Source organism: Pseudophryne corroboree, chromosome 3, assembly GCF_028390025.1.
Source record: "Pseudophryne corroboree isolate aPseCor3 chromosome 3, aPseCor3.hap2, whole genome shotgun sequence".
NCBI classification, from domain to species: Eukaryota; Metazoa; Chordata; class Amphibia; order Anura; family Myobatrachidae; genus Pseudophryne; species Pseudophryne corroboree.
Genome location: NC_086446.1, coordinates 564329297 through 564356507, shown reverse-complemented (window position 1 = coordinate 564356507; position 27211 = coordinate 564329297). Strand labels below are relative to the sequence as shown.

The following is a 27211-nucleotide window of genomic DNA, read 5'->3' as shown; positions in this document are numbered from 1 at the left end:
TCAAGAGGAAAAAGCGTTGGTGATACAAACAATGGTCCGGGGTGTCCTCAAGCCAACCCGGGTGTCAGTTCATCAGTGCATTCGCCTTCTGGGAAAGATGGTGGCCTCTTACGAGGGCCTGCAGTAAGGGAGGTTTCACGCTTGGTCCTTCCAACTGGATCTCCTGGACAAGTGGTCGGGATCCCATCTACACATGCACCAGAGAATATGTCTGTCACCAAAGGTCAGGATTTCACTCCTCTGGTGGCTGCAACTGCCTCACCTTCTGGAGAGCCGCAGGTTCGGGATTCAGGACTGGATCCTTCTAACCACGGATGCAAGTTTCCGGGGCTGGGGCGCAGTCACTCAAGGGGAAACCTTCTAAGGAAGGTGGTCAAGTCTGGAAGCTGGCCTGCCGATAAACATTCTGGAACTAAGAGCAGTATACAACTGTCTTCTTCAAGCGGCCCATCTTCTGAGCAATCGGGCCGTTCAAGTGCAGTTGGACAATGTGACAACAGGGCTGAACGAAAAGCAGAGCTGCAATGTCAGCGGTAACAAGAATCATCCTCTGGGCAGAAAAACACGCACTGGCGCTGTCAGCAATCTTCATTCCGGGAGTAGACAACTGGGAAGCGGACTTCCTCAGCAGACACGATCTCCATCCAGGGGTGTGGGGTCTCCATCCGGAGGTGTTCAAGGAGGTAACAGATCTTTGGGGCATACCCCAGATTGACATGATGGCCTCTCGTCTCAACAAGAAGCTTCGGCGGTATTGTTCCAGGTCGAGGGACCCGCAAGCAGTGTACGTGTTTCCTCCACTTCCACTCATCCCAAGAATTCTAAAGCTCATAAGGAGGAGAACAAGGGTTCAAGCGATCCTCATTGCTCCGGACTGGCCAAGAAGGGCTTGATCTTGAAGTACGCGGATCTACTGCAAGAAGAGCCGAGGCCTCTTCCGGAGGACCTGCTGCTAAGGGGCCATTCGCCTATCAAGACTTACTGCGGCTACGTTTGACGGCATGGAGGTTGAACGCCTGATACTAGCTCAAATGGGAATTCCGAACAAGGTTATTCCTACCCTGATACAGGCTAGGAAAGGAGTAACGTTTAAACACTACCATCGAATTTTAAAAAAAAAATAAGAATTTAATCACCGGTAATTCTATTTCTCGTAGTCCGTAGTGGATGCTGGGAACTCCGTAAGGACCATGGGGAATAGCGGCTCCGCAGGAGACTGGGCACAACTAAGAAAGATTTAGGACTACCTGGTGTGCACTGGCTCCTCCCTCTATGCCCCTCCTCCAGACCTCAGTTAGGATACTGTGCCCGGAAGAGCTGACACAATAAGGAAAGGATTTTGGAATCCCGGGAAAGACTCGTGATACTATACCCAGTTAACAGTATGAAAAATAACTGAGCCTCTCAACAGATGGCTCTAAACAATAACCCTTTAGTTAGGCAATAACTATATACAAGTATTGCAGACAATCCGCACTTGGGATGGGCGCCCAGCATCCACTACGGACTACGAGAAATAGAATTACCGGTGAGTAAATTCTTATTTTCTCTGACGTCCTAGTGGATGGTGGGAACTCCGTAAGGACCATGGGGATTATACCAAAGCTCCCAAACGGGCGGGAGAGTGCGGATGACTCTGCAGCACCGAATGAGCAAAAGCAAGGTCCTCCTCAGCCAGGGTATCAAACTTGTAAAACTTAGCAAACGTGTTTGAACCCGACCAAGTAGCAGCTCGGCAAAGTTGTAAAGCCGAGACCCCTCGGGCAGCCGCCCAAGAAGAGCCCACCTTCCTCGTGGAATGGGCTTTTACAGATTTAGGATGCGGCAGTCCAGCCGCAGAATGTGCAAGTTGAATCGTACTACAGATCCAGCGAGCAATAGACTGCTTTGAAGCAGGAGCACCCAGCTTGTTGGGCGCATACAGGATAAATAGCGAGTCAGTTTTCCGGACTCCAGCCGTCCTGGAAACATAGATTTTCAGGGCCCTGACTACGTCCAGCAACTTGGAATCCTCCAAGTGCTTAGTAGCCGCAGGCACCACAATAGGTTGGTTCAAATGAAAAGCTGATACCACCTTAGGAAGAAATTGGGGACGAGTCCTCAATTCCGCCCTATCCATATGGAAAACCAGATAAGGGCTTTTACATGACAAAGCCGCCAATTCTGACACACGCCTGGCCGAAGCCAAGGCCAACAGCTTGACCACTTTCCACGTGAGATATTTCAGTTCCACGGTTTTAAGTGGCTCAAACCAATGTGACTTAAGGAAATCCAACACCACGTTGAGATCCCAAGGTGCCACTGGAGGCACAAAAGGGGGCTGAATATGCAGCACTCCTTTAACAAACGTCTGAACTTCAGGCAGTGAAGCCAGTTCTTTTTGGAAGAAAATCGACAGAGCCGAAATCTGGACCTTAATGGAACCTAATTTGAGGCCCATAGTCACCCCTGACTGTAGGAAGTGCAGAAATCGACCCAGCTGAAATTCCTCCGTTGGGGCCCTTCTGGCCTCACACCACGCAACATATTTTCGCCATATGCGGTGATAATGGTTTGCGGTCACCTCCTTCCTAGCTTTAATCAGCGTAGGGATGACTTCCTCCGGAATGCCCTTTTCCTTCAGGATCCGGCGTTCAAGCGCCATGCCGTCAAACGCAGACGCGGTAAGTCTTGGAACAGACAGGGTCCCTGCTGCAGCAGGTCCTGTCTGAGCGGCAGAGGCCATGGGTCCTCTGAGATCATTTCTTGAAGTTCTGGGTACCAAGCTCTTCTTGGCCAATCCGGAACCACAAGTATAGTTCTTACTCCTCTCCTTCTTATTATTCTCAGTACCTTGGGTATGAGAGGCAGAGGAGGGAACAACTAAACCGACTGGTACACCCACGGTGTCACTAGAGCGTCCCTTGACCTGGCGCAATATCTTTTTAGTTTTTTGTTGAGGCGGGACGCCATCATGTCCACCTGTGGCCTTTCCCAACGGTGTACCATCATTTGGAAGACTTCTGGATGAAGTCCCCACTCTCCCGGGTGGAGGTCGTGCCTGCTGAGGAAGTCTGCTTCCCAGTTGTCCACTCCCGGAATGAACACTGCTGACAGTGCTAACACATCATTTTCCGCCCATCGGAGAATCCTTGTGGCTTCTGCCATCGCCATCCTGCTTCTTGTGCCGCCCTGACGGTTTACATGGGCGACCGCCGTGATGTTGTCTGACTGGATCAGCACCGGCTGGTATTGAAGCAGGGGTCTTGCCTGACTTAGGGCATTGTAAATGGCCCTTAGTTCCAGAATATTTATGTGTAGGGAAGTCTCCTGACTTGTCCATAGTCCTTGGAAGTTTCTTCCCTGTGTGACTGCCCCCCAACCTCGAAGGCTGGCATCCGTGGTCACCAGGATCCAGTCCTGTATGCCGAATCTGCGGCCCTCTAGAAGATGAGCACTCTGCAGCCACCACAGTAGCGACACCCTGGCCCTTGGAGACAGGGTTATCAGCCGATGCATCTGAAGATGCGACCCGGACCACTTGTCCAACAGATTCCACTGAAAGATCCTTGCATGGAACCTTCCGAATGGAATTGCTTCGTAAGAAGCCACCATCTTTCCCAGGACTCGCGTGCAGTGGTGCACCGACACCTGTTTTGGTTTTAGGAGGTCTCTGACTAGAGACGATAACTCCTTGGCCTTCTCCTCCGGGAGAAACACTTTTTTCTGTTCTGTGTCCAGAACCATCCCCAGGAACAGTAGACGGGTTGTAGGAACCAGCTGCGACTTTGGAATATTCAGGATCCAGCCGTGCTGTTGTAGCACTTCCCGAGCTAGTGCTACTCCGATCAACAACTGTTCCCTGGACCTCGCCTTTATAAGGAGATCGTCCAAGTACGGGATCATTAAAACTCCCTTTTTCTGAAGGAGTATCATCATTTCGGCCATTACCTTGGTAAATACCCTCGGTGCCGTGGACAGACCAAACGGCAACGTCTAGAATTGGTAATGACAGTCCAGTACCACAAATCTGAGGTACTCCTGGTGAGGAGAGTAAATGGGGACATGCAGGTAAGCATCCTTGATGTCCAGTGACACCATGTAATCCCCCTCGTCCATGCTTGCTATCACCGCTCTGAGCGATTCCATCTTGAACTTGAACCTTCTTATATAAGTGTTCAAGGATTTTAAATTTAAAATGGGTCTCACCGAACCGTCCGGTTTCGGTACCACAAACATTGTGGAATAGTAACCCCGTCCTTGTTGAAGGAGGGGTACCTTGATTATCACCTGCTGAGAATACAGCTTGTGAATCGCCTCCAGCACTGCCTCCCTGTCCGGGGGAGCTGTCGGCAAGACAGATTTGAAGAAACGGCGAGGGGGAGACGTCTCGAATTCCAGCTTGTACCCCTGAGATACTACCTGTAGAATCCAGGGATCCACCCGTGAACGAGCCCACTGGTTGCTGAAGTTCTTGAGACGGGCCCCCACCGTACCTGGCTCCGCCTGTGGAGCCCCAGCGTCATGCGGTGGACTTAGAGGAAGCGGGGGAGGACTTTTGTTCCTGGGAACTGGCTGTATGTTGCAGCTTTTTCCCTCTACCTCTGCCTCTGGGCAGAAAGGACGCGCCTCTAACCCGCTTGCCTTTCTGGGGCCGAAAGGACTGTACCTGATAATACGGTGCTTTCTTTGGCTGTGAGGGAACATGGGGTAAAAATGTTGACTTCCCAGCTGTTGCTGTGGAAACGAGGTCTGAGAGACCATCCCTAAACAACTCCTCACCTTTGTAAGGCAAAACTTCCATGTGCCTTTTAGAATCTGCATCTCCTGTCCATTGCAGAGTCCACAATCCTCTCCTGGCAGAAATGGACATTGCGTTTATTTTAGATGCCAGCCGGCAAATATCCCTCTGTGCATCTCTCATGTATAAGACAGCGTCTTTAATATGCTCTACGGTTAGCAATATAGTGTCCCTGTCTAGGGTATCAATGTTTTCCGACAGGGAATCTGACCACGCAGCTGCAGCACTGCACATCCATGCTGAAGCAATAGCCGGTCTCAGTATAATTCCTGAGTGTGTATATACAGACTTCAGGATAGCCTCCTGCTTCCTATCAGCAGGTTCCTTTAGGGCGGCCGTGTCCGGAGACGGTAGTGCCACCTTCTTTGACAGGCGTGTGAGCGCTTTATCCACCCTAGGGGATGTCTCCCAACGTGACCTATCCTCTGGCGGGAAAGGGTACGCCATTAGTAACTTTTTAGAAATTACCAGTTTCTTATCGGGGGAAGCCCACGCTTCTTCACATACTTCATTTAATTCATCCGAAGGGGGAAAAACCACTGGTACTTTTTTCTCCCCAAACATAATACCCTTTTTTGTGGTACCTGGGGTAATATCAGAAATGTGCAACACATTTTTCATTGCCGTAATCATGTAACGGGTGGCTCTATTGGAATGTACACTAGTCTCATCATCGTCGACACTGGAGTCAGTATCCGTGACGACATCTGTGTCTGCCATCTGAGGTAGCGGGCGTTTTAGAGCCCCTGATGGCTTGTGAGACGCCTGGGCAGGCACGAGCTGAGAAGTCGGCTGTCCCACATCTGTTATGTCGTCAAACCTTTTATGTAAGGAGTTGACACTGTCACGTAATTCCTTCCACATGTCCATCCATTCAGGTGTCGACCCCGCAGGGGGTGACATCACATTTATCGGCACCTGCTCCGCCTCCACATAAGCCTCCTCATCAAACATGTCGACACAGCCGTACCGACACACCGCACACACACAGGGAATGCTCTGACTGAGGACAGGACCCCACAAAGTCCTTTGGGGAGACAGAGAGAGAGTATGCCAGCACACACCAGAGCGCTATATAATGCAGGGATTCACACTACACACAGTGATTTTTCCCCTATAGCTGCCAATATTACACAGATTTCGCCTAAATTTAGTGCCCCCCCTCTCTTTTTTACCCTATGGAGTCAGGAAACTGCAGGGGAGAGCCTGGGGAGCGTCCTTCCAGCGGAGTTGTGAGGGAAAATGGCGCCAGTGTGCTGAGGGAGATAACTCCGCCCCTTTTTCGGCGGACTTCTCCCACTTTTTTATGGAAGTTATGGCAGGGGATTTTACACATATATAGTCTTAATGACTATATTAAGTGGTAATTTGCCAAGTAAGGTACTCTTATTGCAGCCCAGGGCGCCCCCCCCCAGCGCCCTGCACCCATCAGTGACCGGAGTGTGTGGTGTGCATGGGGAGCAATGGCAGCTTGCAGCTGTGCGCTACCTTAATGAAGACCGAAGTCTTCTGCCGCCGATTTCCATGAACGTCTTCTTGCTTCTGGCTCTGCAAGGGGGACGGCGGCGCGGCTCCGGGACCGGACGACCGAGGCTGGGCCTGTGTTCGATCCCTCTGGAGCTAATGGTGTCCAGTAGCCTAAGAAGCCCAAGCTAGCTGCAAGCAGGTAGGTTTGCTTCTTCTCCCCTCAGTCCCTCGTAGCAGTGAGTCTGTTGCCAGCAGATCTCACTGAAAATAAAAAACCTAATTATACTTTCTTTTCTAGAAGCTCAGGAGAGCCCCTAGTGTGCATCCAGCTCGGCCGGGCACAAAATTCTAACAGAGGTCTGGAGGAGGGGCATAGAGGGAGGAGCCAGTGCACACCAGGTAGTCCTAAATCTTTCTTAGTTGTGCCCAGTCTCCTGCGGAGCCGCTATTCCCCATGGTCCTTACGGAGTTCCCAGCATCCACTAGGACGTCAGAGAAATGTGTGTCTTGGTGTGAGTCCAAGAAATTTCCTGCGGTGGAGTTTCAACTGGGACGGTTTCTCCTCTTCCTACAAGCCGGTGTGGATATGGGCCTGAAGTTGGGATCTGTGAAGGTCCAGCTTTCGTCCCTATCCATTTTCTTCCAGAAACAACTGGCTGCCCTCCCTGAGGTTCAGACTTTTTTGAAGGGAGTTCTGCACATCCAACCTCCCTTTGTACCGCCTACGGCGCCTTGAGACCTTAATGTGGTGTTGCAGTTCCTCCAATCGGACTGGTTTGAGTCTCTACAGGAGGTTGAGGTCAAATTTCTTACATGGAAGGCTGTCACGTTGTTTGCCTTAGCTTCTGCTAGACGTGTGTAGGAGTTGGGGGCTTTGTCCTGTAAAAGCCCCCACTTGATCTTCCACGAAGATAGAGCTGAACTCCGGACACATCAGCAGTTTCTTTTCCGAAGGTTGTGTCGGCATTTCATATCAACCAACCTATTGTGGTGCCAGTGGCTTCTGACTCCTCAATTTCATCAAAGTTCTTGGATGTTGTAAGGGCTCTGAAAATCTATGTGAAGAGGACTTTTTCGTCACAGAAAATCAGACTCTCTGTTTGTCCTGTATGATTCCAAGAAAATTGGGTGTCCTGCTTCGAAGCAGACGATCTCTCGCTGGATCAGGTTCACTATCCAGCATGCGTATTCTACGGCAGGATTGCCATGTCCTACGTCTGTCAAGGCCCACTCTACTCATAAGGTGGGGTCTACCTGGGCGGCTGCCCGGGGTGTCTCGGCTTTAAAACTTTGCCGAGCTGCAACTTGGTCTGGGTCAAACACGTTTGCAAAGTTCTACAAGTTCGATACTTTGGCCTCTGATGATCTGAATTTCAGTCAATCAGTTCTGCAGGAGCCTCAGCGCTCTCCCTCCCGTACTGGGAGCTTTGGTACATCCCCATGGTACTAATGTGGACCCCAGCATCCTCTAGGATGTAAGGGATAGACGGGCTCCGCAGGAGACATGGGCACTTTAAGAAAGACTTTGACTCTGGGTGTGCACTGGCTCCTCCCTCTATGCCCCTCCTCCAGACCTCAGTTAGAGAAACTGTGCCCAGAGGAGACAGACAGTACAAGGAAAGGATTTTTGTAATCCAAGGGCAAGATTCATACCAGCCACACCAATCACACCGTATAACTTGTGATATACTACCCAGTTAACAGCATGAAAAACCAACATAGCATCAGTCCAAGACCGATGAAACTATAACATAATCCTTATGTAAGCAATAACTATATACAAGTCTTTCAGAAGTAGTCCGCACTTGGGACGGGCGCCCAGCATCCTCTACGGACTACGAGAAAAAGATTTACCGGTAGGTTTAAAATCTTATTTTCTCTAACGTCCTAGAGGATGCTGGGACTCCGTAAGGACCATGGGGATTATACCAAAGCTCCCAAACGGGCGGGAGAGTGCGGATGACTCTGCAGCACCGATTGAGCAAACAGGAGGTCCTCCTCAGCCAGGGTATCAAACTTATAAAACTTTGCAAAGGTGTTTGAACCCGACCAAGTAGCAGCTCGACACATCTGTAGTGCCGAGACCCCTCGGGCAGCCGCCCAAGACGAGCCCACCTTCCTAGTGGAATGGGCCTTAACCGATTTTGGCAACGGCAATCCTGCCGTAGAATGCGCCTGCTGGATCATGTTACAGATCCAGCGAGCAATAGTCTGCTTTGAAGCAGGGCCGCCAACTTTGTTGGCTGCATACAGGACAAACAGTGCTTCTGTTTTTCTGATCCTAGCTGTTTTGGCCACGTAAATTTTCAAAGCCCTGACCACATCAAGGGACTCGGAATCCTCCAAGTCACGAGTAGCCACAGGCACGACAATAGGTTGGTTCATATGAAAGGATGAGACCACCTTAGGCAGGAATTGAGGACGGGTCCGCAACTCCGCTCTATCCATATGGAAAACCAGATAGGGGCTTTTATGTGATAAAGCCGCCAATTCCGAAACTCGCCTAGCCGAAGCCAAGGCCAACAACATGACTACCTTCCAAGTGAGATATTTCAACTCCACTGTTTTCAGTGGTTAACACCAATGAGACTTAAGGAAACTTAACACCACGTTAAGGTCCCAAGGCGCCACTGGAGGTACAAAAGGAGGCTGAATATGCAGTACTCCCTTCAAAAAAGTCTGTACTTCAGGTAAAGAGGCCAATTCCTTTTGAAAGAAAATGGATAAGGCTGAAATTTGAACTTTAATGGAGCCTAATTTTAGGCCCAAATTCACTCCAGTTTGTAGGAAGTGAAGATAACGGCCTAGATGGAATTCCTCCGTAGGAGCATTCCTGGCCTCACACCAAGAAACATATTTTCGCCATATTTGGTGATAATGTTTAGACTTCACTGCCTTCCTAGCCTTTATTAGCGTAGGAATGACCTCATCCGGAATACCCTTTTCCGCTAGGATCCGGCGTTCAACCGCCATGCCGTCAAACGCAGCCGCGGTAAGTCTTGGAACAGACCGGGACCTTGTTGTAACAGGTTCTGCCTTAGAGGAAGAGGCCACGGATCTTCTGTGAGCATTTCTTGCAGATCCGGATACCAGGTCCTTCGTGGCCAATCTGGAACAATGAGAATTGTTCTCACTCCTCTTTTTCTTATTATCCTCAACACCTTGGGTATGAGAGGAAGAGGAGGAAACACATATACCGATTGGAACACCCACGGTGTCACTAGGGCGTCCACAGCTACCGCCTGAGGGTCTCTTGACCTGGCGCAATACCTTTGTAGCTTTTTGTTGAGACGGGATGCCATCATGTCTATTTAGGGTAGTCCCCATCGACTTGCAATCTGCGCGAAGACTTCCTGATGAAGTCCCCACTCTCCCGGATGCAGATCGTGTCTGCTGAGGAAGTCTGCTTCCCAGTTGTCCACTCCCGGAATGAACACTGCTGACAGAGTGCTTACATGATTCTCCGCCCAGCGAAGAATTCTGGTGGCTTCCGCCATTGCCACTCTGCTCCTTGTGCTGCCTTGGCGGTTTACATGAGCTACTGCAGTGATGTTGTCCGACTGGATCAGAACTGGTCGATTGCGAAGTAAGATCTCCGCTTGACGTAGGGCGTTGTATATGGCCCTTAGTTCCAGGATGTTGATGTGAAGACAAGACTCTTGACTTGACCAAAGTCCTTGAAAATTTCTTCCCTGTGTGACTGCTCCCCAACCTCGGAGGCTCGCGTCCATGGTCACCAGGATCCAGTCCTGAATGCCGAACCTGCGGCCCTCTAGAAGGTGAGCACTGTTTAGCCACCACAGGAGAGATACTCTGGCCCTGGGGGACAGGGTGATCCGCTGATACAGGTGCGGATGCGACCCGGACCATTTGTCCAATAGGTCCCATTGGAAGGTCCTTGCATGGAATCTGCCGTATGGAATGGCTTCGTATGTTGCCACCATCTTTCCCAGAACGTGAGTGCAATGATGTACTGACACTTGTTTTGGTTTCAACAGGTTCATGACTAGAGTCATGAGTTCCTGCGCTTTTTCCGTCGGAAGAAAAACCCTCTTCTGGTCTTCCAGAATCATGCCCAAGAAGGGCAGACGAGTTGCAGGATTCAGCTGCGACTTTGGAATATTGAGAATCCAGCCGTGTCGCTGTAACACATTCAGTGAAAGTGATACGCTGTTCAGCAACTTCTCCCGTGATCTCGCTTTTATGAGATCGTCCAAGTACGGGATAATTGTGACACCCTGCTTGCGTAGGAGCACCATCATTTCCGCCATTACCTTGGTGAAAATTCTCGGGGCCGTGGAAAGCCCAAACGGCAACGTCTGAAATTGGTAATGACAATCATGTACCGCAAATCTCAGGTATGCCTGATGAGGAGGATATATGGGAACATGCAGGTATGCATCCTTTATGTCCAGAGATACCAAAAAATCTCCCCCTTCTAGGCTGGCGATGACCGCCCTGAGCGATTCCATCTTGAACTTGAACCGTTTTAAGTAAAGGTTCAGGGATTTTAAATTTAAAATGGGTCTGACCGAACCGTCCGGTTTCGGGACCACAAACAGAGTTGAGTAGTACCCCTGCCCTCTTTGAAGCAGGGGAACCTCTACCACCACTTGTTGAAGACACAATTTGTGAATCGCATGTAACACTATCTCCCTTTCCAGGGGGTGTTTCGGTAGGGCCGATTTGAAAAACCGGCGAGGAGGCACCTCTTCGAATTCCAGCTTGTAACCCTGGGAAACAATTTCTATTGCCCATGGATCCACCTGTGAGTGGACCCAGACGTGGCTGAACAGTCGAAGACGTGCCCCCACAGGAGCGGACTCCCTCAGGGGAGCCCCAGCGTCATGCGGTGGATTTTGCAGAGGCCGGGGAGGACTTCTGTTCCTGGGAACTAGCTGTGTTGTGCAGCTTTTTCCCTCTGCCCTTACCTCTGGCAAGAAAGGACGATCCACGTGCTCTCTTGCTTTTATTGGAACGAAAGGACTGCATTTGATAATGAGGCGCTTTCTTAGATTGTGAGGGAATATATGACAAAATTTGATTTACCTGCCGTAGCCGTGGAGACGAGGTCCGAGAGTCCCTCTCCAAACAATTCCTCACCCTTGTAAGGCAACAACTCCATATGTCTCTTGGAGTCGGCATCACCAGTCCACTGTCGGGTCCATAAGACACGCCTAGCAGAAATAGACATAGCGCTTATCCTGGAACCCAGTAAACTAATGTCTCTTTGAGCATCCCTCATATACAAGACAGCATCTTTTATATGCCCTAGGGTCAGTAAAATGGTATCCTTATCAAGAGTCTCAATATCCGTTGATAAGGAATCTGTCCATGCTGCTACAGCACTACAAACCCAGGCTGACGCAATAGCCGGTCTGAGAAACGTACCAGAATGTGTGATAATGGACTTCAAGGTAACCTCCTGCTTGCGGTCAGCAGGATCCTTGAGGGTAGCCGTATCTTGGGATGGAAGCGCTATCTTTTTTGATAAGTGCATCAAGGCCTTGTCCACCCTAGGGGAGGATTCCCACCGTATCCTGTCCTGCGACGGGAAAGGATACGCTGATAGGATCCTTTTGGGAATCTGCAGTTTTTTGTCTGGAGTTTCCCACGCCTTTTCACATAATTCGTTCAGCTCATGTGAGGAGGGAAAAGAGACCTCAGGTTTCTTTCCCTTATACATGTGTACCCTCGTGTCAGGGACAGGGGGTTCCTCAGTGATATGCAACACATCTTTTATTGCGATAATCATATATCGAATACATTTAGCCACCTTTGGCTGTAATTTTGTATCATCGTAATCGACACTGGAGTCTGAATCCGTGTCGGTATCTGGGTCAACTATTTGGGATAGTGGGCGCTTCTGAGACCCCGAAGGTCCCGCGACATAGGGACAGGCATGGGTTGACTCCCTGACTGTGCCCCAGCTTCGGCTTTGTCTAGCCTTTTGTGCAATAAATTAACATTTGCACTCAAAACATTCCACATATCCATCCAGTCCGGCGTCGGCACCGCTGACGGAGACCTAACATTCATAAACTCCCCCTCCTCATTAGTTGAGCCCTCAACCTCAGACATGTCGACACACACGTACCGACACACCACACATACACAGGGAAGCTCTTTTCTGAAGACAGGTTCCCCACCAGGCCCTTTGGAGAGACAAGAGAGAGAGTATGCCAGCACACACCCCAGCGCTATATGACCCTGAAAAAAACACAGTATGTTTACCCAGTAGTGCTGTTTTGTGTATATGCGCCAATTATGTGCCCCCCCTCTACTTTAAAACCCTCTGTCACCGTGTGTCAAGCAGGGGAGAGTCCGGGGAGCTTCCTCTCAGCGGTGCTGTGGAGAAAAATGGCGCTGGTGAGTGCTGAGGGAGAAGCCCCGCCCCCTCGGCGGCGGGCTTCTGTCCCGCTCAAATTTTTCAATACATGGCGGGGGCTCTTTATATCTTTGCCATGAGAGGTTTATATTGCTGCCCAGGGCCCGGGCCCGGGCCCCCCCCCCCCCCCCCTCTGCACCCTACACCCTTACAGTGACCGAAGTGTGTGAGGTGAAGGGGAGCAATGGCGCACAGCTGCAGTGCTGTGCGTTACCTCAGTGAAGATCCAAATGTCTTCTGCCGCCTCAGATGGTCTTTTCCTCACATACTCACCCGGCTTCTTTCTTCCGGCTCTGCGAGGAGGACGGCGGCGCGGCTCTGGGACGGACGGCGAGGGTGAGACCTGCGTACCGATCCCTCTGGAGCTAATGGTGTCCAGTAGCCTAAGAAACAGAGCCCTGAAACTCAGAGAAGTGGGTCTGTTTCTCTCTCCTCAGTCCCTCGATGCAGGGAGTCTGTTGCCAGCAAGCTCCCTGAAAATAAAAAACCTAACAAAAATGCTTTCTTACAGGAAACTCAGGAGAGCTCCTGAAATGCACCCAGTCTCCACTGGGCACAGTATCAAACTGAGGTCTGGAGGAGGGGCATAGAGGGAGGAGCCAGTGCACACACAGAGTCAAAGTCTTTCTTAAAGTGCCCATGTCTCCTGCGGAGCCCGTCTATCCCCATGGTCCTTGCGGAGTCCCAGCATCCTCTAGGATGTTAGAGAAAATAGGATTTTGGTTACCTAACGGTAAATACTTTTCTCATAGTCCATAGAGGATGCTGGGCGCCCGCCCAGCGCTTCGTTTTCCCGCTATCATTATTTGGTTCAGTACAACTTCGTTTTAGTCGAGTACTGCATTGTTACTTGGTGAGTAATGTCTCAGCGGTTGCTGAGTTTTCAAGCTAAGTTAGCTTGATGTGCCTTGTATGTGTGAGCTGGTATGAATCTCACCACTATCTGTGTTAAATCCTTCTCTCGAAGATGTCCGTCTCCTCGGGCACAGTTTCTAGACTGAGTCTGATAGGAGGGGCATAGAGGGAGGAGCCAGCCCACACTCTCAAACTCTTAAAGTGCCAATGGGTCCTGGTGGACCCGTCTAAACCCCCATGGTACTAACGTGGACCCCAGCATCCTCTACGGACTACGAGAAAAGGATTTACCGGTAGGTAACCAAAATCCTATTTTTCCCTTAAACTTTGTGGTCTGAAAGGACTGTAGGGAAGGGCCTGGGTTGGAGCGTCGAGCCGGTGGGTCCGTGGACTTTTCAGCGGTAGCCTTCGAAATCCATGTGTCTAATTCACCTCCAAATAGCCAATCCCCTGTGAAAGACAAAGCTTCCACACTCTTTTTTGATTCGGCGTCAGCTGCCCACTGACGCAGCCACAAAGCTGTGCGTGCAGAAACTGCCATAGTGGTAGTTTGAGCATTAATAATACAGATGGCCTTGATTGTCTCACAAAGGACACGTGCAGAGTACTGGATAGATTTTACCAGCGTCACCATTTCTAACAGGGTCTTGTCCCCTGCCATACCCTCTTGAATGTGACCTGCCCTGGTATGAAAGGGTGTGAGTCATCCAACAGCCTGCAATAACAGACCTCTGGGACGCTCCTGCTGCCATGTAAATAGATTTCAAAGTGTTTTCTATTTGTCTATCAACCGGTTCCTTTAATGCAGTAGCACCAGGAACCTGTAACACTGCCTGTTTAGACAGGCACGATACAGAGGCATCTACAGCAGTGGAATTTTCCCAGACTTTCCTGCCCTCTTGGGAAATTAGGAAAGTGGTTGCTAAGTTGTTTTTTGTCAATTGGAATTTAATATCAGGATTAATGTCTGAAAGGTTTGTCCAATTCCTTAGAATCAGGTAAAGTGAGGGGTTACCCATCTGCCATCTTCCTTATCCTAAGTCAGATTATCCATAGACAGTTGTAAGTGCGCAGCCAAGCTGGTTCTTGTAAAACACCCCCCGAAGCCCCACTGTTTTGTGAAGGCTGGCTACGTTGTTCACATATGAGAGAATCTGCAGGGGAAGGTGAAAACCTGACGTGACAGACATTACACAGCCTATTTCACCATGCTGACAGGGAAACAATAATGGCACCAGAGCTAACATGATTTTTATACTGGCAAAGTCTCCCAATGTGTGCAAAACTGAGTCCCCAACACCTATTTTTACAACCGCTAGCCAATCTATGCGGGGGCGGGGGGTGGGGGTGGGGGGGGACTATGGGATCACCCCAAGGGGAGTCCGTATGCCCACCCCGCACTTAGAACCGGGGCACCTCCAGGAGGCCGGTGTCGGTCCCACCCCCAGTGTCGCTCGGAGCAGGTAGGCTGTTGCCCAACAGCCTACCTGAAAAAGAGAAAGTTTAAAATAAACTGAAGAAAAATCCTCTGGAGCTCCAAAGTGTGCACCCTCTCCTGGGGCACATTTTTCTAAACTGGCTGTGGGAGGGGACATAGAGGGGAGGAGCCAGCACACCCTGTTTGAAGAATTTAAAGTGCATTGTCTCCTTTGGACCCCATCTATACCCCATCGTACTAACTGTACCCCAGTATCCCTTATGGATGTTAGAGAAAGAGGGGATGAGGAAGAAGAGTGGGATTTAAAAGCCCATGTAAAACTACTCTGTGTGAGTCTTGAGGATCAATCTAACTGGAAGTTATTCCAAGTCTGTTGTTCCACCAACATCTGTTAAATAATATTTGATATAAAAAGGGTAAATGGTTTTAACATTTGAATAAGTTCCATAAGCCTTCTAACAAAAGTACTGCTTGGCTGTGTAACCCTTTGATTATTAGAAAGTTTAGTGTGTGCCAGCATGTTTAAAAAAAAAAAAAAAACATTTTAGGCACCTAAATGTAATAGATGGTGAGAGTAGTTAAGTTGTGTCTCAACGTGAGAAAACATGATTGGGGCATACCTCTCAACTTTTTTTGATTGGGAGGTAGGGACTTTTGTGTGCGCCTAAGGAACTCGCCTGGAGAAAGTGGGAGTGGTCTCCTGACAAAGGGTGTGCCATCACAGGAAATGAAGTGTCTGTGAGCCACATGTGAGAAACAAAAGTGGATACTGCCAAATATTTGCTGTATTTCCTCCTTTCTGTAGCCCTGCATGACACATTATTTTCAAATAAGAATACAAAATAATGGTAGACATTGGACAAGGATTTACAACCCATTCTTCACTGGCTGAAGATTTACTATATTCTTCTAGATTTTATAAATATTGCTATATGATGCTAATCGCTCACCTCAACTTTTTTGTCGAGATCTTTACATTCTTGAATCAAACAATCCTTGGTTCCATAAAATAAATATACTGCCTGGAAAAAAAAGCAAAGAATGAAAACGCATTACAATATTGTATCAATTCACTCAAAAAGTGCAGTCTAGTAAACCCCACAACAAGCATAAATTACAATAAAATACTGCAAAAATATGTCACTACAAAAAGTTGATAAACATATACAATAAAATCCCAATCCAGACATAATAGAAAACAAACAAGGAAAGCTTAAACTTTTATAAAATTTATTTTCCAAACATTTTTTATTGGAGGAAATGGACACAAATAAAACAAGTACTATATTAGAGCAAAGGTTATCAAAACTAAAACACAACAAATAGCAGGATGATGGGTCTGAGGTCCATTGATGGGACGTGTGAGATGGTTTAGCGATGGGATCTGAGGGACACTGAATACACACACAGCTTATTCAATTTCCTTGCTTTCGGTGGGAAAGTCCAGCTTATACAGGCAGTGACACCGCCCCATCTGCAGGCCACGGGTGGTATTCAGTATGCCGGCTGTTGGGATCCCGGCGCTTAGTATACCGGCGCCGGAATCCCGACACCCGGCATTCCGACAACTAATCTCCCTCTTGAGGGTCCACGACCCCCCTGAAGGGAGCAAATCATGCCTGCAGCGTGGCGAGCGCGGCAAGCCCGCAAGGGGCTCCTTTGCGCTGCCCAGCTGTCGCCAGTCGGGATCCCGGCGCCGGTATGCTGTCCGCCGGGATCCCGGCCGCCGGCATAACATATTAAACCCGCAGGCCACAGTGTCCCAAGGGGAGATAGCCTTTGTCGCATGCAGGAACAATAAAGTAATAAAATGTCCACCACTGCGATCAGCACCATGCCCTATAAAAATCCTAGAGTGTACACTACATACAGGAGATCAGCTGTATGACAGACCTTAGCTCTGTGGTGAGCTAACGACTGTTTCCTGTGCATACAGTCTTAGGCCTGATTAATACAAATAACGGGAAACAGTTATTATTACCTTCAACACAGTCATTAAAGATACTTTCACTTACACATAACAGTGCCCTGCAGGACAATTTGTATCATCATCCTCGAAAGTGGAACTGTGGATATTATTAGTGGAATTACTTTAGCACTATGTGCCCCAGTTTCCACCATCTGGCCACTGTTGGCACAATTTACTACTCACCGAGTACTGTAAGTTAGAGGCTGGCAATGTTTACGTAGATGAAGGAACTAGTGAATTTGTATCACTTTCAAAATATTTTCTACTTCCCTCCAGAATGGAAGAATATAAATTTACCAGAAGTAACAGCACTGAATGCTTCTAATAAAATTCTCTGGCACCAAGAATAGGCAAATACAAACCAGCAAGAGAGGAGATAGTTAGAATTGTCATTCCATAAACCAGGCACTGTACTGGCTAACAGGTACTATGAAAAGAAGGAGAGAAGTGGGGACGGTAGAGAGAGACACACACTACGATGCATGTAGGAAAATTTCAATTCTGACACTGCATAATCCATGTATTACAAGGTAACTGGATTGCAGTACACCAAACAGACATAAAGAAACCTCAGTACCAAAATAGAACATACAGAACATAAATTGATTTCAACAAAATATACTGTCTCCAAACATTACTATTCTGGAGGCAAATGAGGTTCCTACCAAGTACTAGGAAGGTGTAGCTAATAAAGTAGCCACTGAATGTATATAAATACAGGTTACTTTTTATTGGAGTGAATTGTTAATTACACTTTCCATACTATTTTGCCATCACATAGCTCTATTACGCTAGATAGTGATTAACATTTTAAGCAGAGGCGTAACTACGGGAGGCAACAGTGTCATCTGCCGCCAGGCTCCTCCTCTTTAGGGGGCACCTCTCCTCCCGTTCTGTGTTCAGCGACACCATTCAATTAAGTTAATTGACAGACGCTGCTATGACTTTCGTGGCCAAGTCCCCTACCCCACTAGTCCCTACATCTTACATTATCATAGATGCAAATTTAAAAAGTGTCATTAGAACCCACAACCTATTACACTGGAAGCAGGCACCTTACTGATGGAGCTATTCATATCTATCTATCTATCTATCTATCTATCTATCTACAGCAGCAGCCGGCACTCACACAGCCACAACCTGCTCCGGTGCTCGAGTCAGTAAATACAGACAAGTCCAGAAATTACCTGCACTCAGAGGCAACAATATTTTCGAAAGCAACATATATTGTCCAGGTCAACGTTTCAGGGTGCGTAGCCCCGTCGTCAGGACCAAAAGAAATACAGGTAAATTATTTTGGTCCTGACGACGGGGCTACGCGCCCTGAAACATTGACCTGGACAATATATGTTGCTTTCGAAAATATTGATGCCTCTTTGTGCCGGTCATTTCTGGACTTATGTGTATTTACCGACTCGAGCACCAGAGCAGGTTGTGGCTACGTGTGAGTGCCAGCTGCTGCTGTAGATATAATAGAATTTTAATTAGCTACCGGTAGATCCTATTCTCCTAGTCCGTAGAGGATGCTGGGGTCCACATTAGTACCATGGGGTATAGACTGGTCCCTTGGGAGCCATGGGCACTTCAAGAGTTTAATAGTGTGGGCTGGCTCCTGCCTCTATGCCCCTCCTACCAGACTCAGTCTAGAAACTGTGCCCGATGAGACAGACATACTTCGAGAGAAGGAAATACACAGATAGTGGTGACATTCACACCAGCTCACACATAACAGAAATCCAAGCCAACCAACTTGAAACAAGTCAGCAACGTCTGAACAACTGTACTTAACACCTGTCTAGCAGATGATAATGCCAAACTTGACATCAACCTCCTGTAAAGGCTCAAACCAATCCGACTGCAGGAACTGCAGCACCACATAAAGATCCCAAGGTGCCGCAGGAGGCACAAAGGGAGGCTGGATGTGCAAAACCCCTTTCAAGAAAGTCTGTACCTCAGGGAGGGCAGCCAATTGTTTCTGGAAGAAAATGGACAAGGCCGAAATCTGGACTTTTATGGAGCCCAAAATGCAGTCCCACATCCACACCTGCTTGCAGAAAGAAGAAAAACCGTCCTAGTTGAAACGTCTTGGATTCACACCAAGACACATACTTTTTCCAAATGCGATGGTAATGTTTAGACGTTACTCCCTTCCTAGCCTGTATCAGGGTAGGAATAACCTTGTTCGGAATGCCCTTCCGAACTAAGATCTGGCGTTCAACCTCCATGCCATCAAACGTAGCGTGGTAAGTCTTGATAAGCGAACGGCCCCTGTTGCAGAAGGTCTTCGCGAAGAGGATGAGGCCTTGGATCTTCCAGAAGTAACTCCAGAAGATCCGCGTACCAAACCCGTCTTGGCTAGTCCGGAGCAATGAGGATCGCCGGAACTTTTGTTCTCTTTATTAGTTTAAGAACCCTTGGGATGAGTGGAAGTGGAGGTAATACATACACTGATTTTAACACCCACGGAGTTACCAGAGCATCCACCGCCACTGCCTGTGGGTGTCTTGACCTGGAACAGTACCTCCGACGCTTCTTGTTGAGGCGGGAGGCCATCATGTCTATTTGAGGTATGCCCCAAAGTCCTGTCACATCCGCGAACACCTCCGGGTGTAGGCCCCACTCTCCTGGATGGAGATCGTGTATGCTGAGGAAGTCCGCTTCTCAGTTGTCTACTCCCGGAATGAAGATTGCGGACAGTGCCACCATGTGCTTTTCTGCCCAGAGGATGATATTTGTTACCTCTGACATTGCCGCTCTGCTCTTCGTTCCGCCTTGTCTGTTTATGTAAGCCACCGTCGTTACATTGTCCAACTGAACCTGAATGGCCTGATCTTTTAGAAGATGTGCCGCTTGTAGAAGACGGTTGTACGCGGCCCTTAGTTCCAGAATGTTTATCGGAAGGAGGGATTCCAGACTTGACCACTTTCCTTGGAAGTTTTCCCCTTGGGTGACTGCTCCCCAACCTCGGAGACTCGCATCCGTGGTTAAAAGAATCCAATTCAGAATGCCGAACCTGCGGCCCTCCAGCAGGTGAGAAGTCTGCAGCCACCAGAGGAGCGAGATTCTGGCTTTCGGCGACAGACGTATCCTCTGGTGCATGTGAAGATGAGATCCCGACCACTTGTCCAGGAGATCCAGTTGGAAGGGTCGTGCATGAAATCTTCCGTACTGTAGAGCCTTCAAGAGGCCACCATCTCCCCCAGAAGGCGAATGCACTGATGAACCGACACCCAGGCTGGCTTCAGAACATCCCGGACCATTGTTTGAATCACCAACGCTTTCTCTTCCGGTAGAAACACCCTCTGTACTTCCGTGTCGAGGATCATCCCCAGGAAGGACAGTCTCCTTGTCTGCTCCAAATGCGACTTTGGAAGATTCAGGATCCATCTATGATCCTATAGTAGTTGAGTCGAGAGCGCAAAACTCGACAACAACCTCTCCCTGGAAGATGCTTTTATCAGCAGATCGTCCAGATATGGAATTATGTTCACTCCCCGCCTGCGGAGGAGTAGCATTATCTCTGCCATGACCTTGGTGAACACCCTCGGTGCCGTGGAGAGGCCAAATGGCAGTGTCTGGAACTTCTAGTGACAGTCCAGCAGTGCAAATCTGAGGTAAGCCTGGTGAGGCGGCCAAATTGGAACATGAAAGTATGCATCCTTGATATCCAGGGATTCCAGGAATTCCCCTTCCTCCAGACCTGAGAGATCACCGCTCTCAGAGACTCCATCTTGAATTTGAATTCAAGTAGGGGTTCAATGACTTTAGGTTTAATATTGGTCTTACCGAACTGTCCGGTTTCGGTACCACAAACAGGTTTGAGTAATAACTCTTGTGTTGTAGGTGAGGTAGAACAGGAACAATGACATTTGTTTGAACCAATTTTTGAATGGCATCCTGTAGGATAGAACTTTTTGTCAGCGAAGCTGGTAAGCCTGATTTGAAGAATCTGTGAGGTGGGAGTTCCTGAAACTCTAGTCTGTACTGCTGGACAACAATATCTGTTACCCAGGGGTCTAGGCATGATGACGCCCAGATGTGACTGAAATCTTTTAGTCTCGCTCCCACCTGCCTGATCTCCAGGCTGGGAGGTCCACCGTCATGCAGCAGATTTTGAGGAAGTTCCTGAGATCCTGTTGGTGCAGGTTTTCTGGATTTTCCCTGACCTCCCCTAAAGGTGGTGGAGGGGGGTTTGGATTTTTTACATTTTGCGGTCCGAAAGGACTGCAGTGTAGACGTAGGATAAGATTTTCTAGTCGGTGGTGCTGCCGAGGGAAGAAAGGTCGACTTACCCACAGTTGCCGTGGAAATCGACGCATCCAATGCGTCCCCAAACAGAGCCTGACCTGTGAAGGGTAGGTTCTCCACACTTTTCTTGGATTCTGTATCCACAGTCCATTGGCGTAGCCAGAGTCCTCTGCATGCCGAGACCGCCATGGACGTAGCCCTCGCATTCAGCATGCCAATGTCCTTCAAGGCCTCCACCATGAAACCTGCAGAATCCTCTATGTGACGCAAAAACAACTCAATGTCACACCTATCCATAGTATCTAAGTCCTCAAGTAACGTGCCTGACCACTTTACTATGGCTTTAGAAATCCACGTACAAGCAATGGTGGACCTTAAAGCTACGCCATTAGCTGTGTATAGTGATTTGAGTGTAGTCTCAATCTTGAGGTCAGCCAACTCTTTCAAAGCTGTTGAACCAGGGACAGGTAAAACCACCTTCTTTGACAACCTAGACACAGAAGCGTCTACTATAGGGGTGTTTTCCCACTTTTTTCTGTCCTCTTCGGGGAAAGGAAAAGCAATAAGAACCCTTTTTGGGATCAGGAATTTTCTCTCTGGGTTTTCCCAGGATTTTTCAAACAAAGAGTTTAACTCCTTAGAAGCCAGGAAGGTAAGCGAGGATGTCTTACTTTCAATAAAATAAGATTTCTCTACCTGCTCAGGTACCTTCTCAGTAATATGTAAAATATCCCTAATGGCTTCAATCATTAGTTGCACCCCCTTAGCAAGTGATGCATCCCCCACCCCTGCATATCCCCGTCCCCTGTATCAGAGTCGGTATCAGTGTCAACTTGCATTATCTGGGCAAGTGTACGTTTTTGTGGTAATGTAGGGGGGGTCTTAGACGAAACAGTGGGGACTGAGTATGTCAAACCCTCCACAGATTTTCTCAAAACCTGCATCTCTTTTTCATTATGTGACATCCTAGTTGAAATCTGGGATATCATTCCTCTTAAAGAATCCACCCACGGGGTTCGGATTCGGAAAGCTGAGAAAGCATATTGCAGTCCTGAGTACATGGAAGAGACTCTTCAGGAGAAGATAAACACTCTACAGCACAGGACACAGAGTCCTTAGACATGGTAATGTGAGATACACACCTACACACACACACACACACACACACACACACACACACACACACACACACACACAGGAAAATGTCAGACAGTTTCCCCCAGAGTACCTTCAGAGAGTCACAGAGTATAAGGAGCCAGCCACACAGCGCCCCTGTGGGCAGTTATTATGATAAAAGACCGGCGCTGACTAACCAACCTTAATAGATCAATTAGCACTACCAAAACACTCCCCCCCCTGTCTATAACACCCTGGTACCGCAGAGGATAGCTGGGGTTATGTGGAGTGCAGCGCTCCCTGTCAGCGTTCTGTTCCTCAGATCTGCAGGGAGAAAATGGCGCTGGTGAGTGCTGGATCCACTCTGAGAAGCCCCGCCCCCTGTAATGACGCATGCCAGCAGCCTCCCTGTAACCTAATTACTCTATTAAAACAAAAAAAGAAAACTCCTAGGAGCTCCCCTAGCTGTGACCGGCTCCACGGGAACATTTTCTAAACCTAGTCTGGTAGGAGGGGCATAGAGGGAGGAGCCAGCCCACACACTATTAAACTCTTAAAGTGCCCATGGCTCCTAGTGGACCCGTGTATACCCCATGGTACTAAATTGGACCCCCAGCATCCTCTAGGACAGGGGTGTCAAACTCGCGGCCCTCCAGCTGTTGTGAAACTACACATCCCAGCATGCCTTGCCATCTATTTTGTATTAGGGACGGCTGCAACTGTGGCAGGGCATGCTGGAATGTGTAGTTCCAAAACAGCTGGAGGGCCACGAGTTTGACACCCCTGCTCTAGGACGTAAGAGAATTATTATGTGTATATATATATATATATATATATATATATATATATATATATATATATATATATATATATATATACACACATACACTGCTCAAAAAAATAAAGGGAACACTAAAATAATACATCCTAGATCTGAATGAATGAAATATTCTTATTAAATACTTTGTTCTTTACATAGTTGAATGTGCTGACAACAAAATCACACAAAAATTATCAATGGAAATCAAATTTATTAACCCATGGAGGTCTGGATTTGGAGTCACCCTCAAAATTAAACTGGAAAAACACACTACAGGCAGATCCAACTTTGAGGTAATGTCCTTAAAACAAGTCAAAATGAGGCTCAGTAGTGTCTGTGGCCTCCTCGTGCCTGACGAAGTCTATTGACGAAACGCGTTGGGCGTGGCCTGTGGAGCAAAGGACAGATGGTCTGAATTTGATCATGGTTCCGGTAGATGAGCAGACGGCACCCGTGATCCCTGCAGTAGACGGAGATTCATCTACGGGAGAGAGCGGTTCCGATGCTTGATTGATTGGAGGACTGAGTGCACCGTTTTAAACCAAGATGTATGTGAGCATATGTTCTTAATAAATGGAATTGTAAACCTGTTGATTTATACCTGCGCCCTCCGTTCTTCTTTCATTACATGCATATTGGGATTAGTGGCTCTAATCCCTAAAGGAGGAAGCGGCAGCGTACATCACACAGAACGGGACCCAGGATACCAACAAAAGACTAAAAGCGTTTTAAAGGAAAGTGTGTTGAATGCGCAGCTTTTTATTAACCTTTGTATATATATATATATATATATATATATATATATATATATATATATATATACACACACACACACACTTGCAATGACCGGCACTCCCAGTAATATAAACAGCAACCGCAGTGCACAGCTCAAGATATAAACATATAATGGCAAACAGTGGCACTCCTGCGGATTTGTATATGAATAAAATACTACAACAGTTGCAGATAAGCAGCAACGTCTTGGATTTTACTCCTTTGTCAGGCAACAAAACATACCTAAATACCCAACACCAGAAATTCAGGGAAAGAATTACTCAACACCGATCAGCTATAAGAGCTGCCCTAGCTGGAAAGGACAATGACCAACCAGTAGCTAGGAATTTTGCACAAGAAAAATACAATCTTTTCACCCTCAGATATGTCATTATAGACCATGTGCCCGATGATATGCGAGGAGGTGATAGAGGAAAGAGACTTTAACAACTGGAGGCACTGTGGATCTTTAATTTGGATACAGTGAGACCTGGAGATCTCAATGAACAATTAATATACAGTACATTTGTTTAAGATTGTCTTGTTCTCTTTAAGAATGGTCAGATTCATACATAGATTAACTATATATTTTCCACAGTGTTACATACTTATTAGAACATGAGGTTACCTGAGTTAGCCCTGTGCCACACTTCAGCCAGTATTCGTATTGAGATTTAGTGATGGATGCCAGCATTGGAATGTAATTTCATTTTATAGGTCCATATAAATGGTAGATCATTGGTATATAACTGGATTCTATAGGTCTATTTAAATTGCAGAAGATAGATGTTATTCTTCATTATGCTCTTTTTAGATCGTACCAGGTATCTACTTGTCTTACTATGCAAGTTCAACTCTGAGGTTTTTATTTCTATGATTGCGTGGTTGTCATGTTATATGTTGTGTACGGTCTCCACAGCAACCGCTACATCCAGAATGCCGGTTGCCATGCCAATGCCCCTGACATGACGGTTTCACCAGGGGACGTCACCGTAACCAGGAAGTGCCGCCAACCGGCTGTGTGGGCGGCCCCCGGGAATGGAGGAGTGTACGAGGAGGAATTGGGGTGTTCGGTAAAATCCAAAAGGTTGCTGCTTATCTGCAACTGTTGTTGTAGTATTGTTTTCATATACAAATCTGCAGGAGTGCCACTGTCTGCCACTATATATATATATATATATATATATATATATATATACATACATACAAACTTACGCCACTGATTTAAAGTACTTATTTTATGTTGAGGCAGTACAGTTGGTATAGTGATTAGCATTACTGCCTCACAGCCGTAGCTCATGAGCTCAATTTCCCGCTACCTAAGTTTATATGTTCACTCCATATGGGTTTCATTTGGGTCCTCTGGTTTGCTCCCACACTCCAAAAACATACTCATGGGTTAATGTGAAGCCAATTGACCCTAGTCAGCATTTGTGTCCATTTGATATGGAATATACTGTACTGTATAGCGTAAGCTCCATTGAGACAGGGACTAACGTGAATTAAGTTTTGAGAATATACATTTCCGAGCACAGGAATTCATTCCTAGAACCTAGAGATTATAGACCTTACTGTGCATTAGCTTTGCTTTTGCCTTTCTAATTAGATAGATATTTGGAATGTATGCCAGACATATATTTCATATAGAACCATGAATCAACATTTTCCATGTTATGGACAATATTTAAAAGGTGTATATATCATTTTAAGTATTCACAGGCCACGGAGGAAAACCTACTTTGTTAACCAGTCTGCTTGAAAACAGTGAAGGTGTCTTCTCTCGATGTGTATGGAAATTTAAAGCCATCAGGGCATCGGGTCCTATTGAGAAGTAATTATTCATTGACAGAACCTGCAAGAACAATACAATTATAATAATGTTGCATTATGCTTCATACAAACAATTTCTGCAGGATAAAATAAAAGTTAAACTTGAATTTGAAATTGTTGAAGTAGCAATTAGCAGATTATATATAACATTTGTGCTAAGCAGTAGTATAGCACCCATAAACACACTCAAAATAAGAAATAGTTTTACCTTTGGCTTCCTTAGACTGTAGCCCTTGTTAGTAACCTGCACTTTCCACCTGATAAATAGAGATTAAGACATTGTATGGCTAGATGTGACATCTTTTTATCACTAGCTCATCAACAAAAAATGACTTAAGCAACATACATATTGCTAGGCTTACCACACTATCCCTTTAAACCGGGACACTTATGAAATACCCAGGATCTAAAGCGGACTAAAACCAGGTGAAATGAAGGCTTGAAGTCAGCCATCCACAGAACCTGTGTAATTCATGAGTGTCCTGGTTTGCGATCAGATGCGACCATGCCTGCAAGTGCTTTATCTGACTTGGTCGCACAGGATGCGACCAGTCAGATAAACAATGTTAGCAGTGTCAGGGAAGGAAAACTTCCCTCCACTGCTGCTCTCAGAGGGACCAGAAGGTCCCTCTGCCTTCCTGCACCCTCCCCCAGTGTTTGCCGTGCTGCCGATCACTGCTGATCGGTCAGCACGACAGGACCCCCAACCTAGCGGCTGTAGACAATAGCAACCCCTGGGAAAGTGTAAACCAACCCCCAAGCCACCCCCAGCACCCTCCTGTGTTCCTGGCAGCTGTCTGGGGTGTAAAAAGTAACGTTGCATTGTTACCTATCTTACGATGTTTGAGGGTAAAAAATTTTTTTTTACAAAATTCAAAAACATTTTTTTTTTTTTAACTAAAATCATTTTGGATAAGGTATTCTTCACCTAATTGATTTATTTTAAAAAACCCTGACAATTTCTGAGCATTTTTTGGGAAAGAAAATTGTCAGTTAAGTGGTTAAAGGGGTAGCATGGCAAGCTTATGTATATCTTAAACTTCATTTGACAAGCATTTGCTTCCTATTGAGAGCAGTGGAAATATGTGGCTAAAAAGAATAAAACACAGGAAAAGGTTCCGCACAAAGATTTAAATGTAAACATTGGACAATTTGCACTTTTTGTACAGAAGTCTGTGTTGTAATGATAATACAACTAAACAATACATTGAATTAAAATCTCCAGCACAGTTGTCTTACGCACCGGTCCAGCTTAACACTGTCTGCTTCCATCACGTTCCGCAGTATTTGTTCCACGGGCACCTCCCCAGCATAGCCTGCTCCCCATCCTAATGTATTAGCCAGGTCATTGCCAGTTCCCAGGGGTAATACTGCTACCTGTGGTGCTGAACTTTCTTGGCCCTGGATAGACAAATACATCCAAAGGTGGAGGCTTGCAGAGAGGGCTTATAAATATCAACTCAAAAGTAAGGGATGCATTCAATATAGAATTTTATGTGCATTATCATTTCATATATTAAATGTCA

The 27211-nt window shown here is 47.2% G+C and overlaps 1 protein-coding gene across 1 annotated transcript in view; it reads right to left on the bottom strand.

Annotated features, from left to right (window-relative positions):
• The window catches only part of DGKE (diacylglycerol kinase epsilon), an 83978-nt gene that overhangs the window by 26369 nt on the left and 30398 nt on the right, over positions 1-27211 (bottom strand). The window contains exons 5-8 of the mRNA XM_063961283.1: positions 26929-27086; positions 25894-25942; positions 25594-25707; positions 15879-15950 (exon numbers count right to left, since the gene is read on the bottom strand). Coding sequence (XP_063817353.1) covers positions 15879-15950; positions 25594-25707; positions 25894-25942; positions 26929-27086 — 393 coding nt within the window. The remainder of the gene's footprint in view (positions 1-15878; positions 15951-25593; positions 25708-25893; positions 25943-26928; positions 27087-27211) is intronic.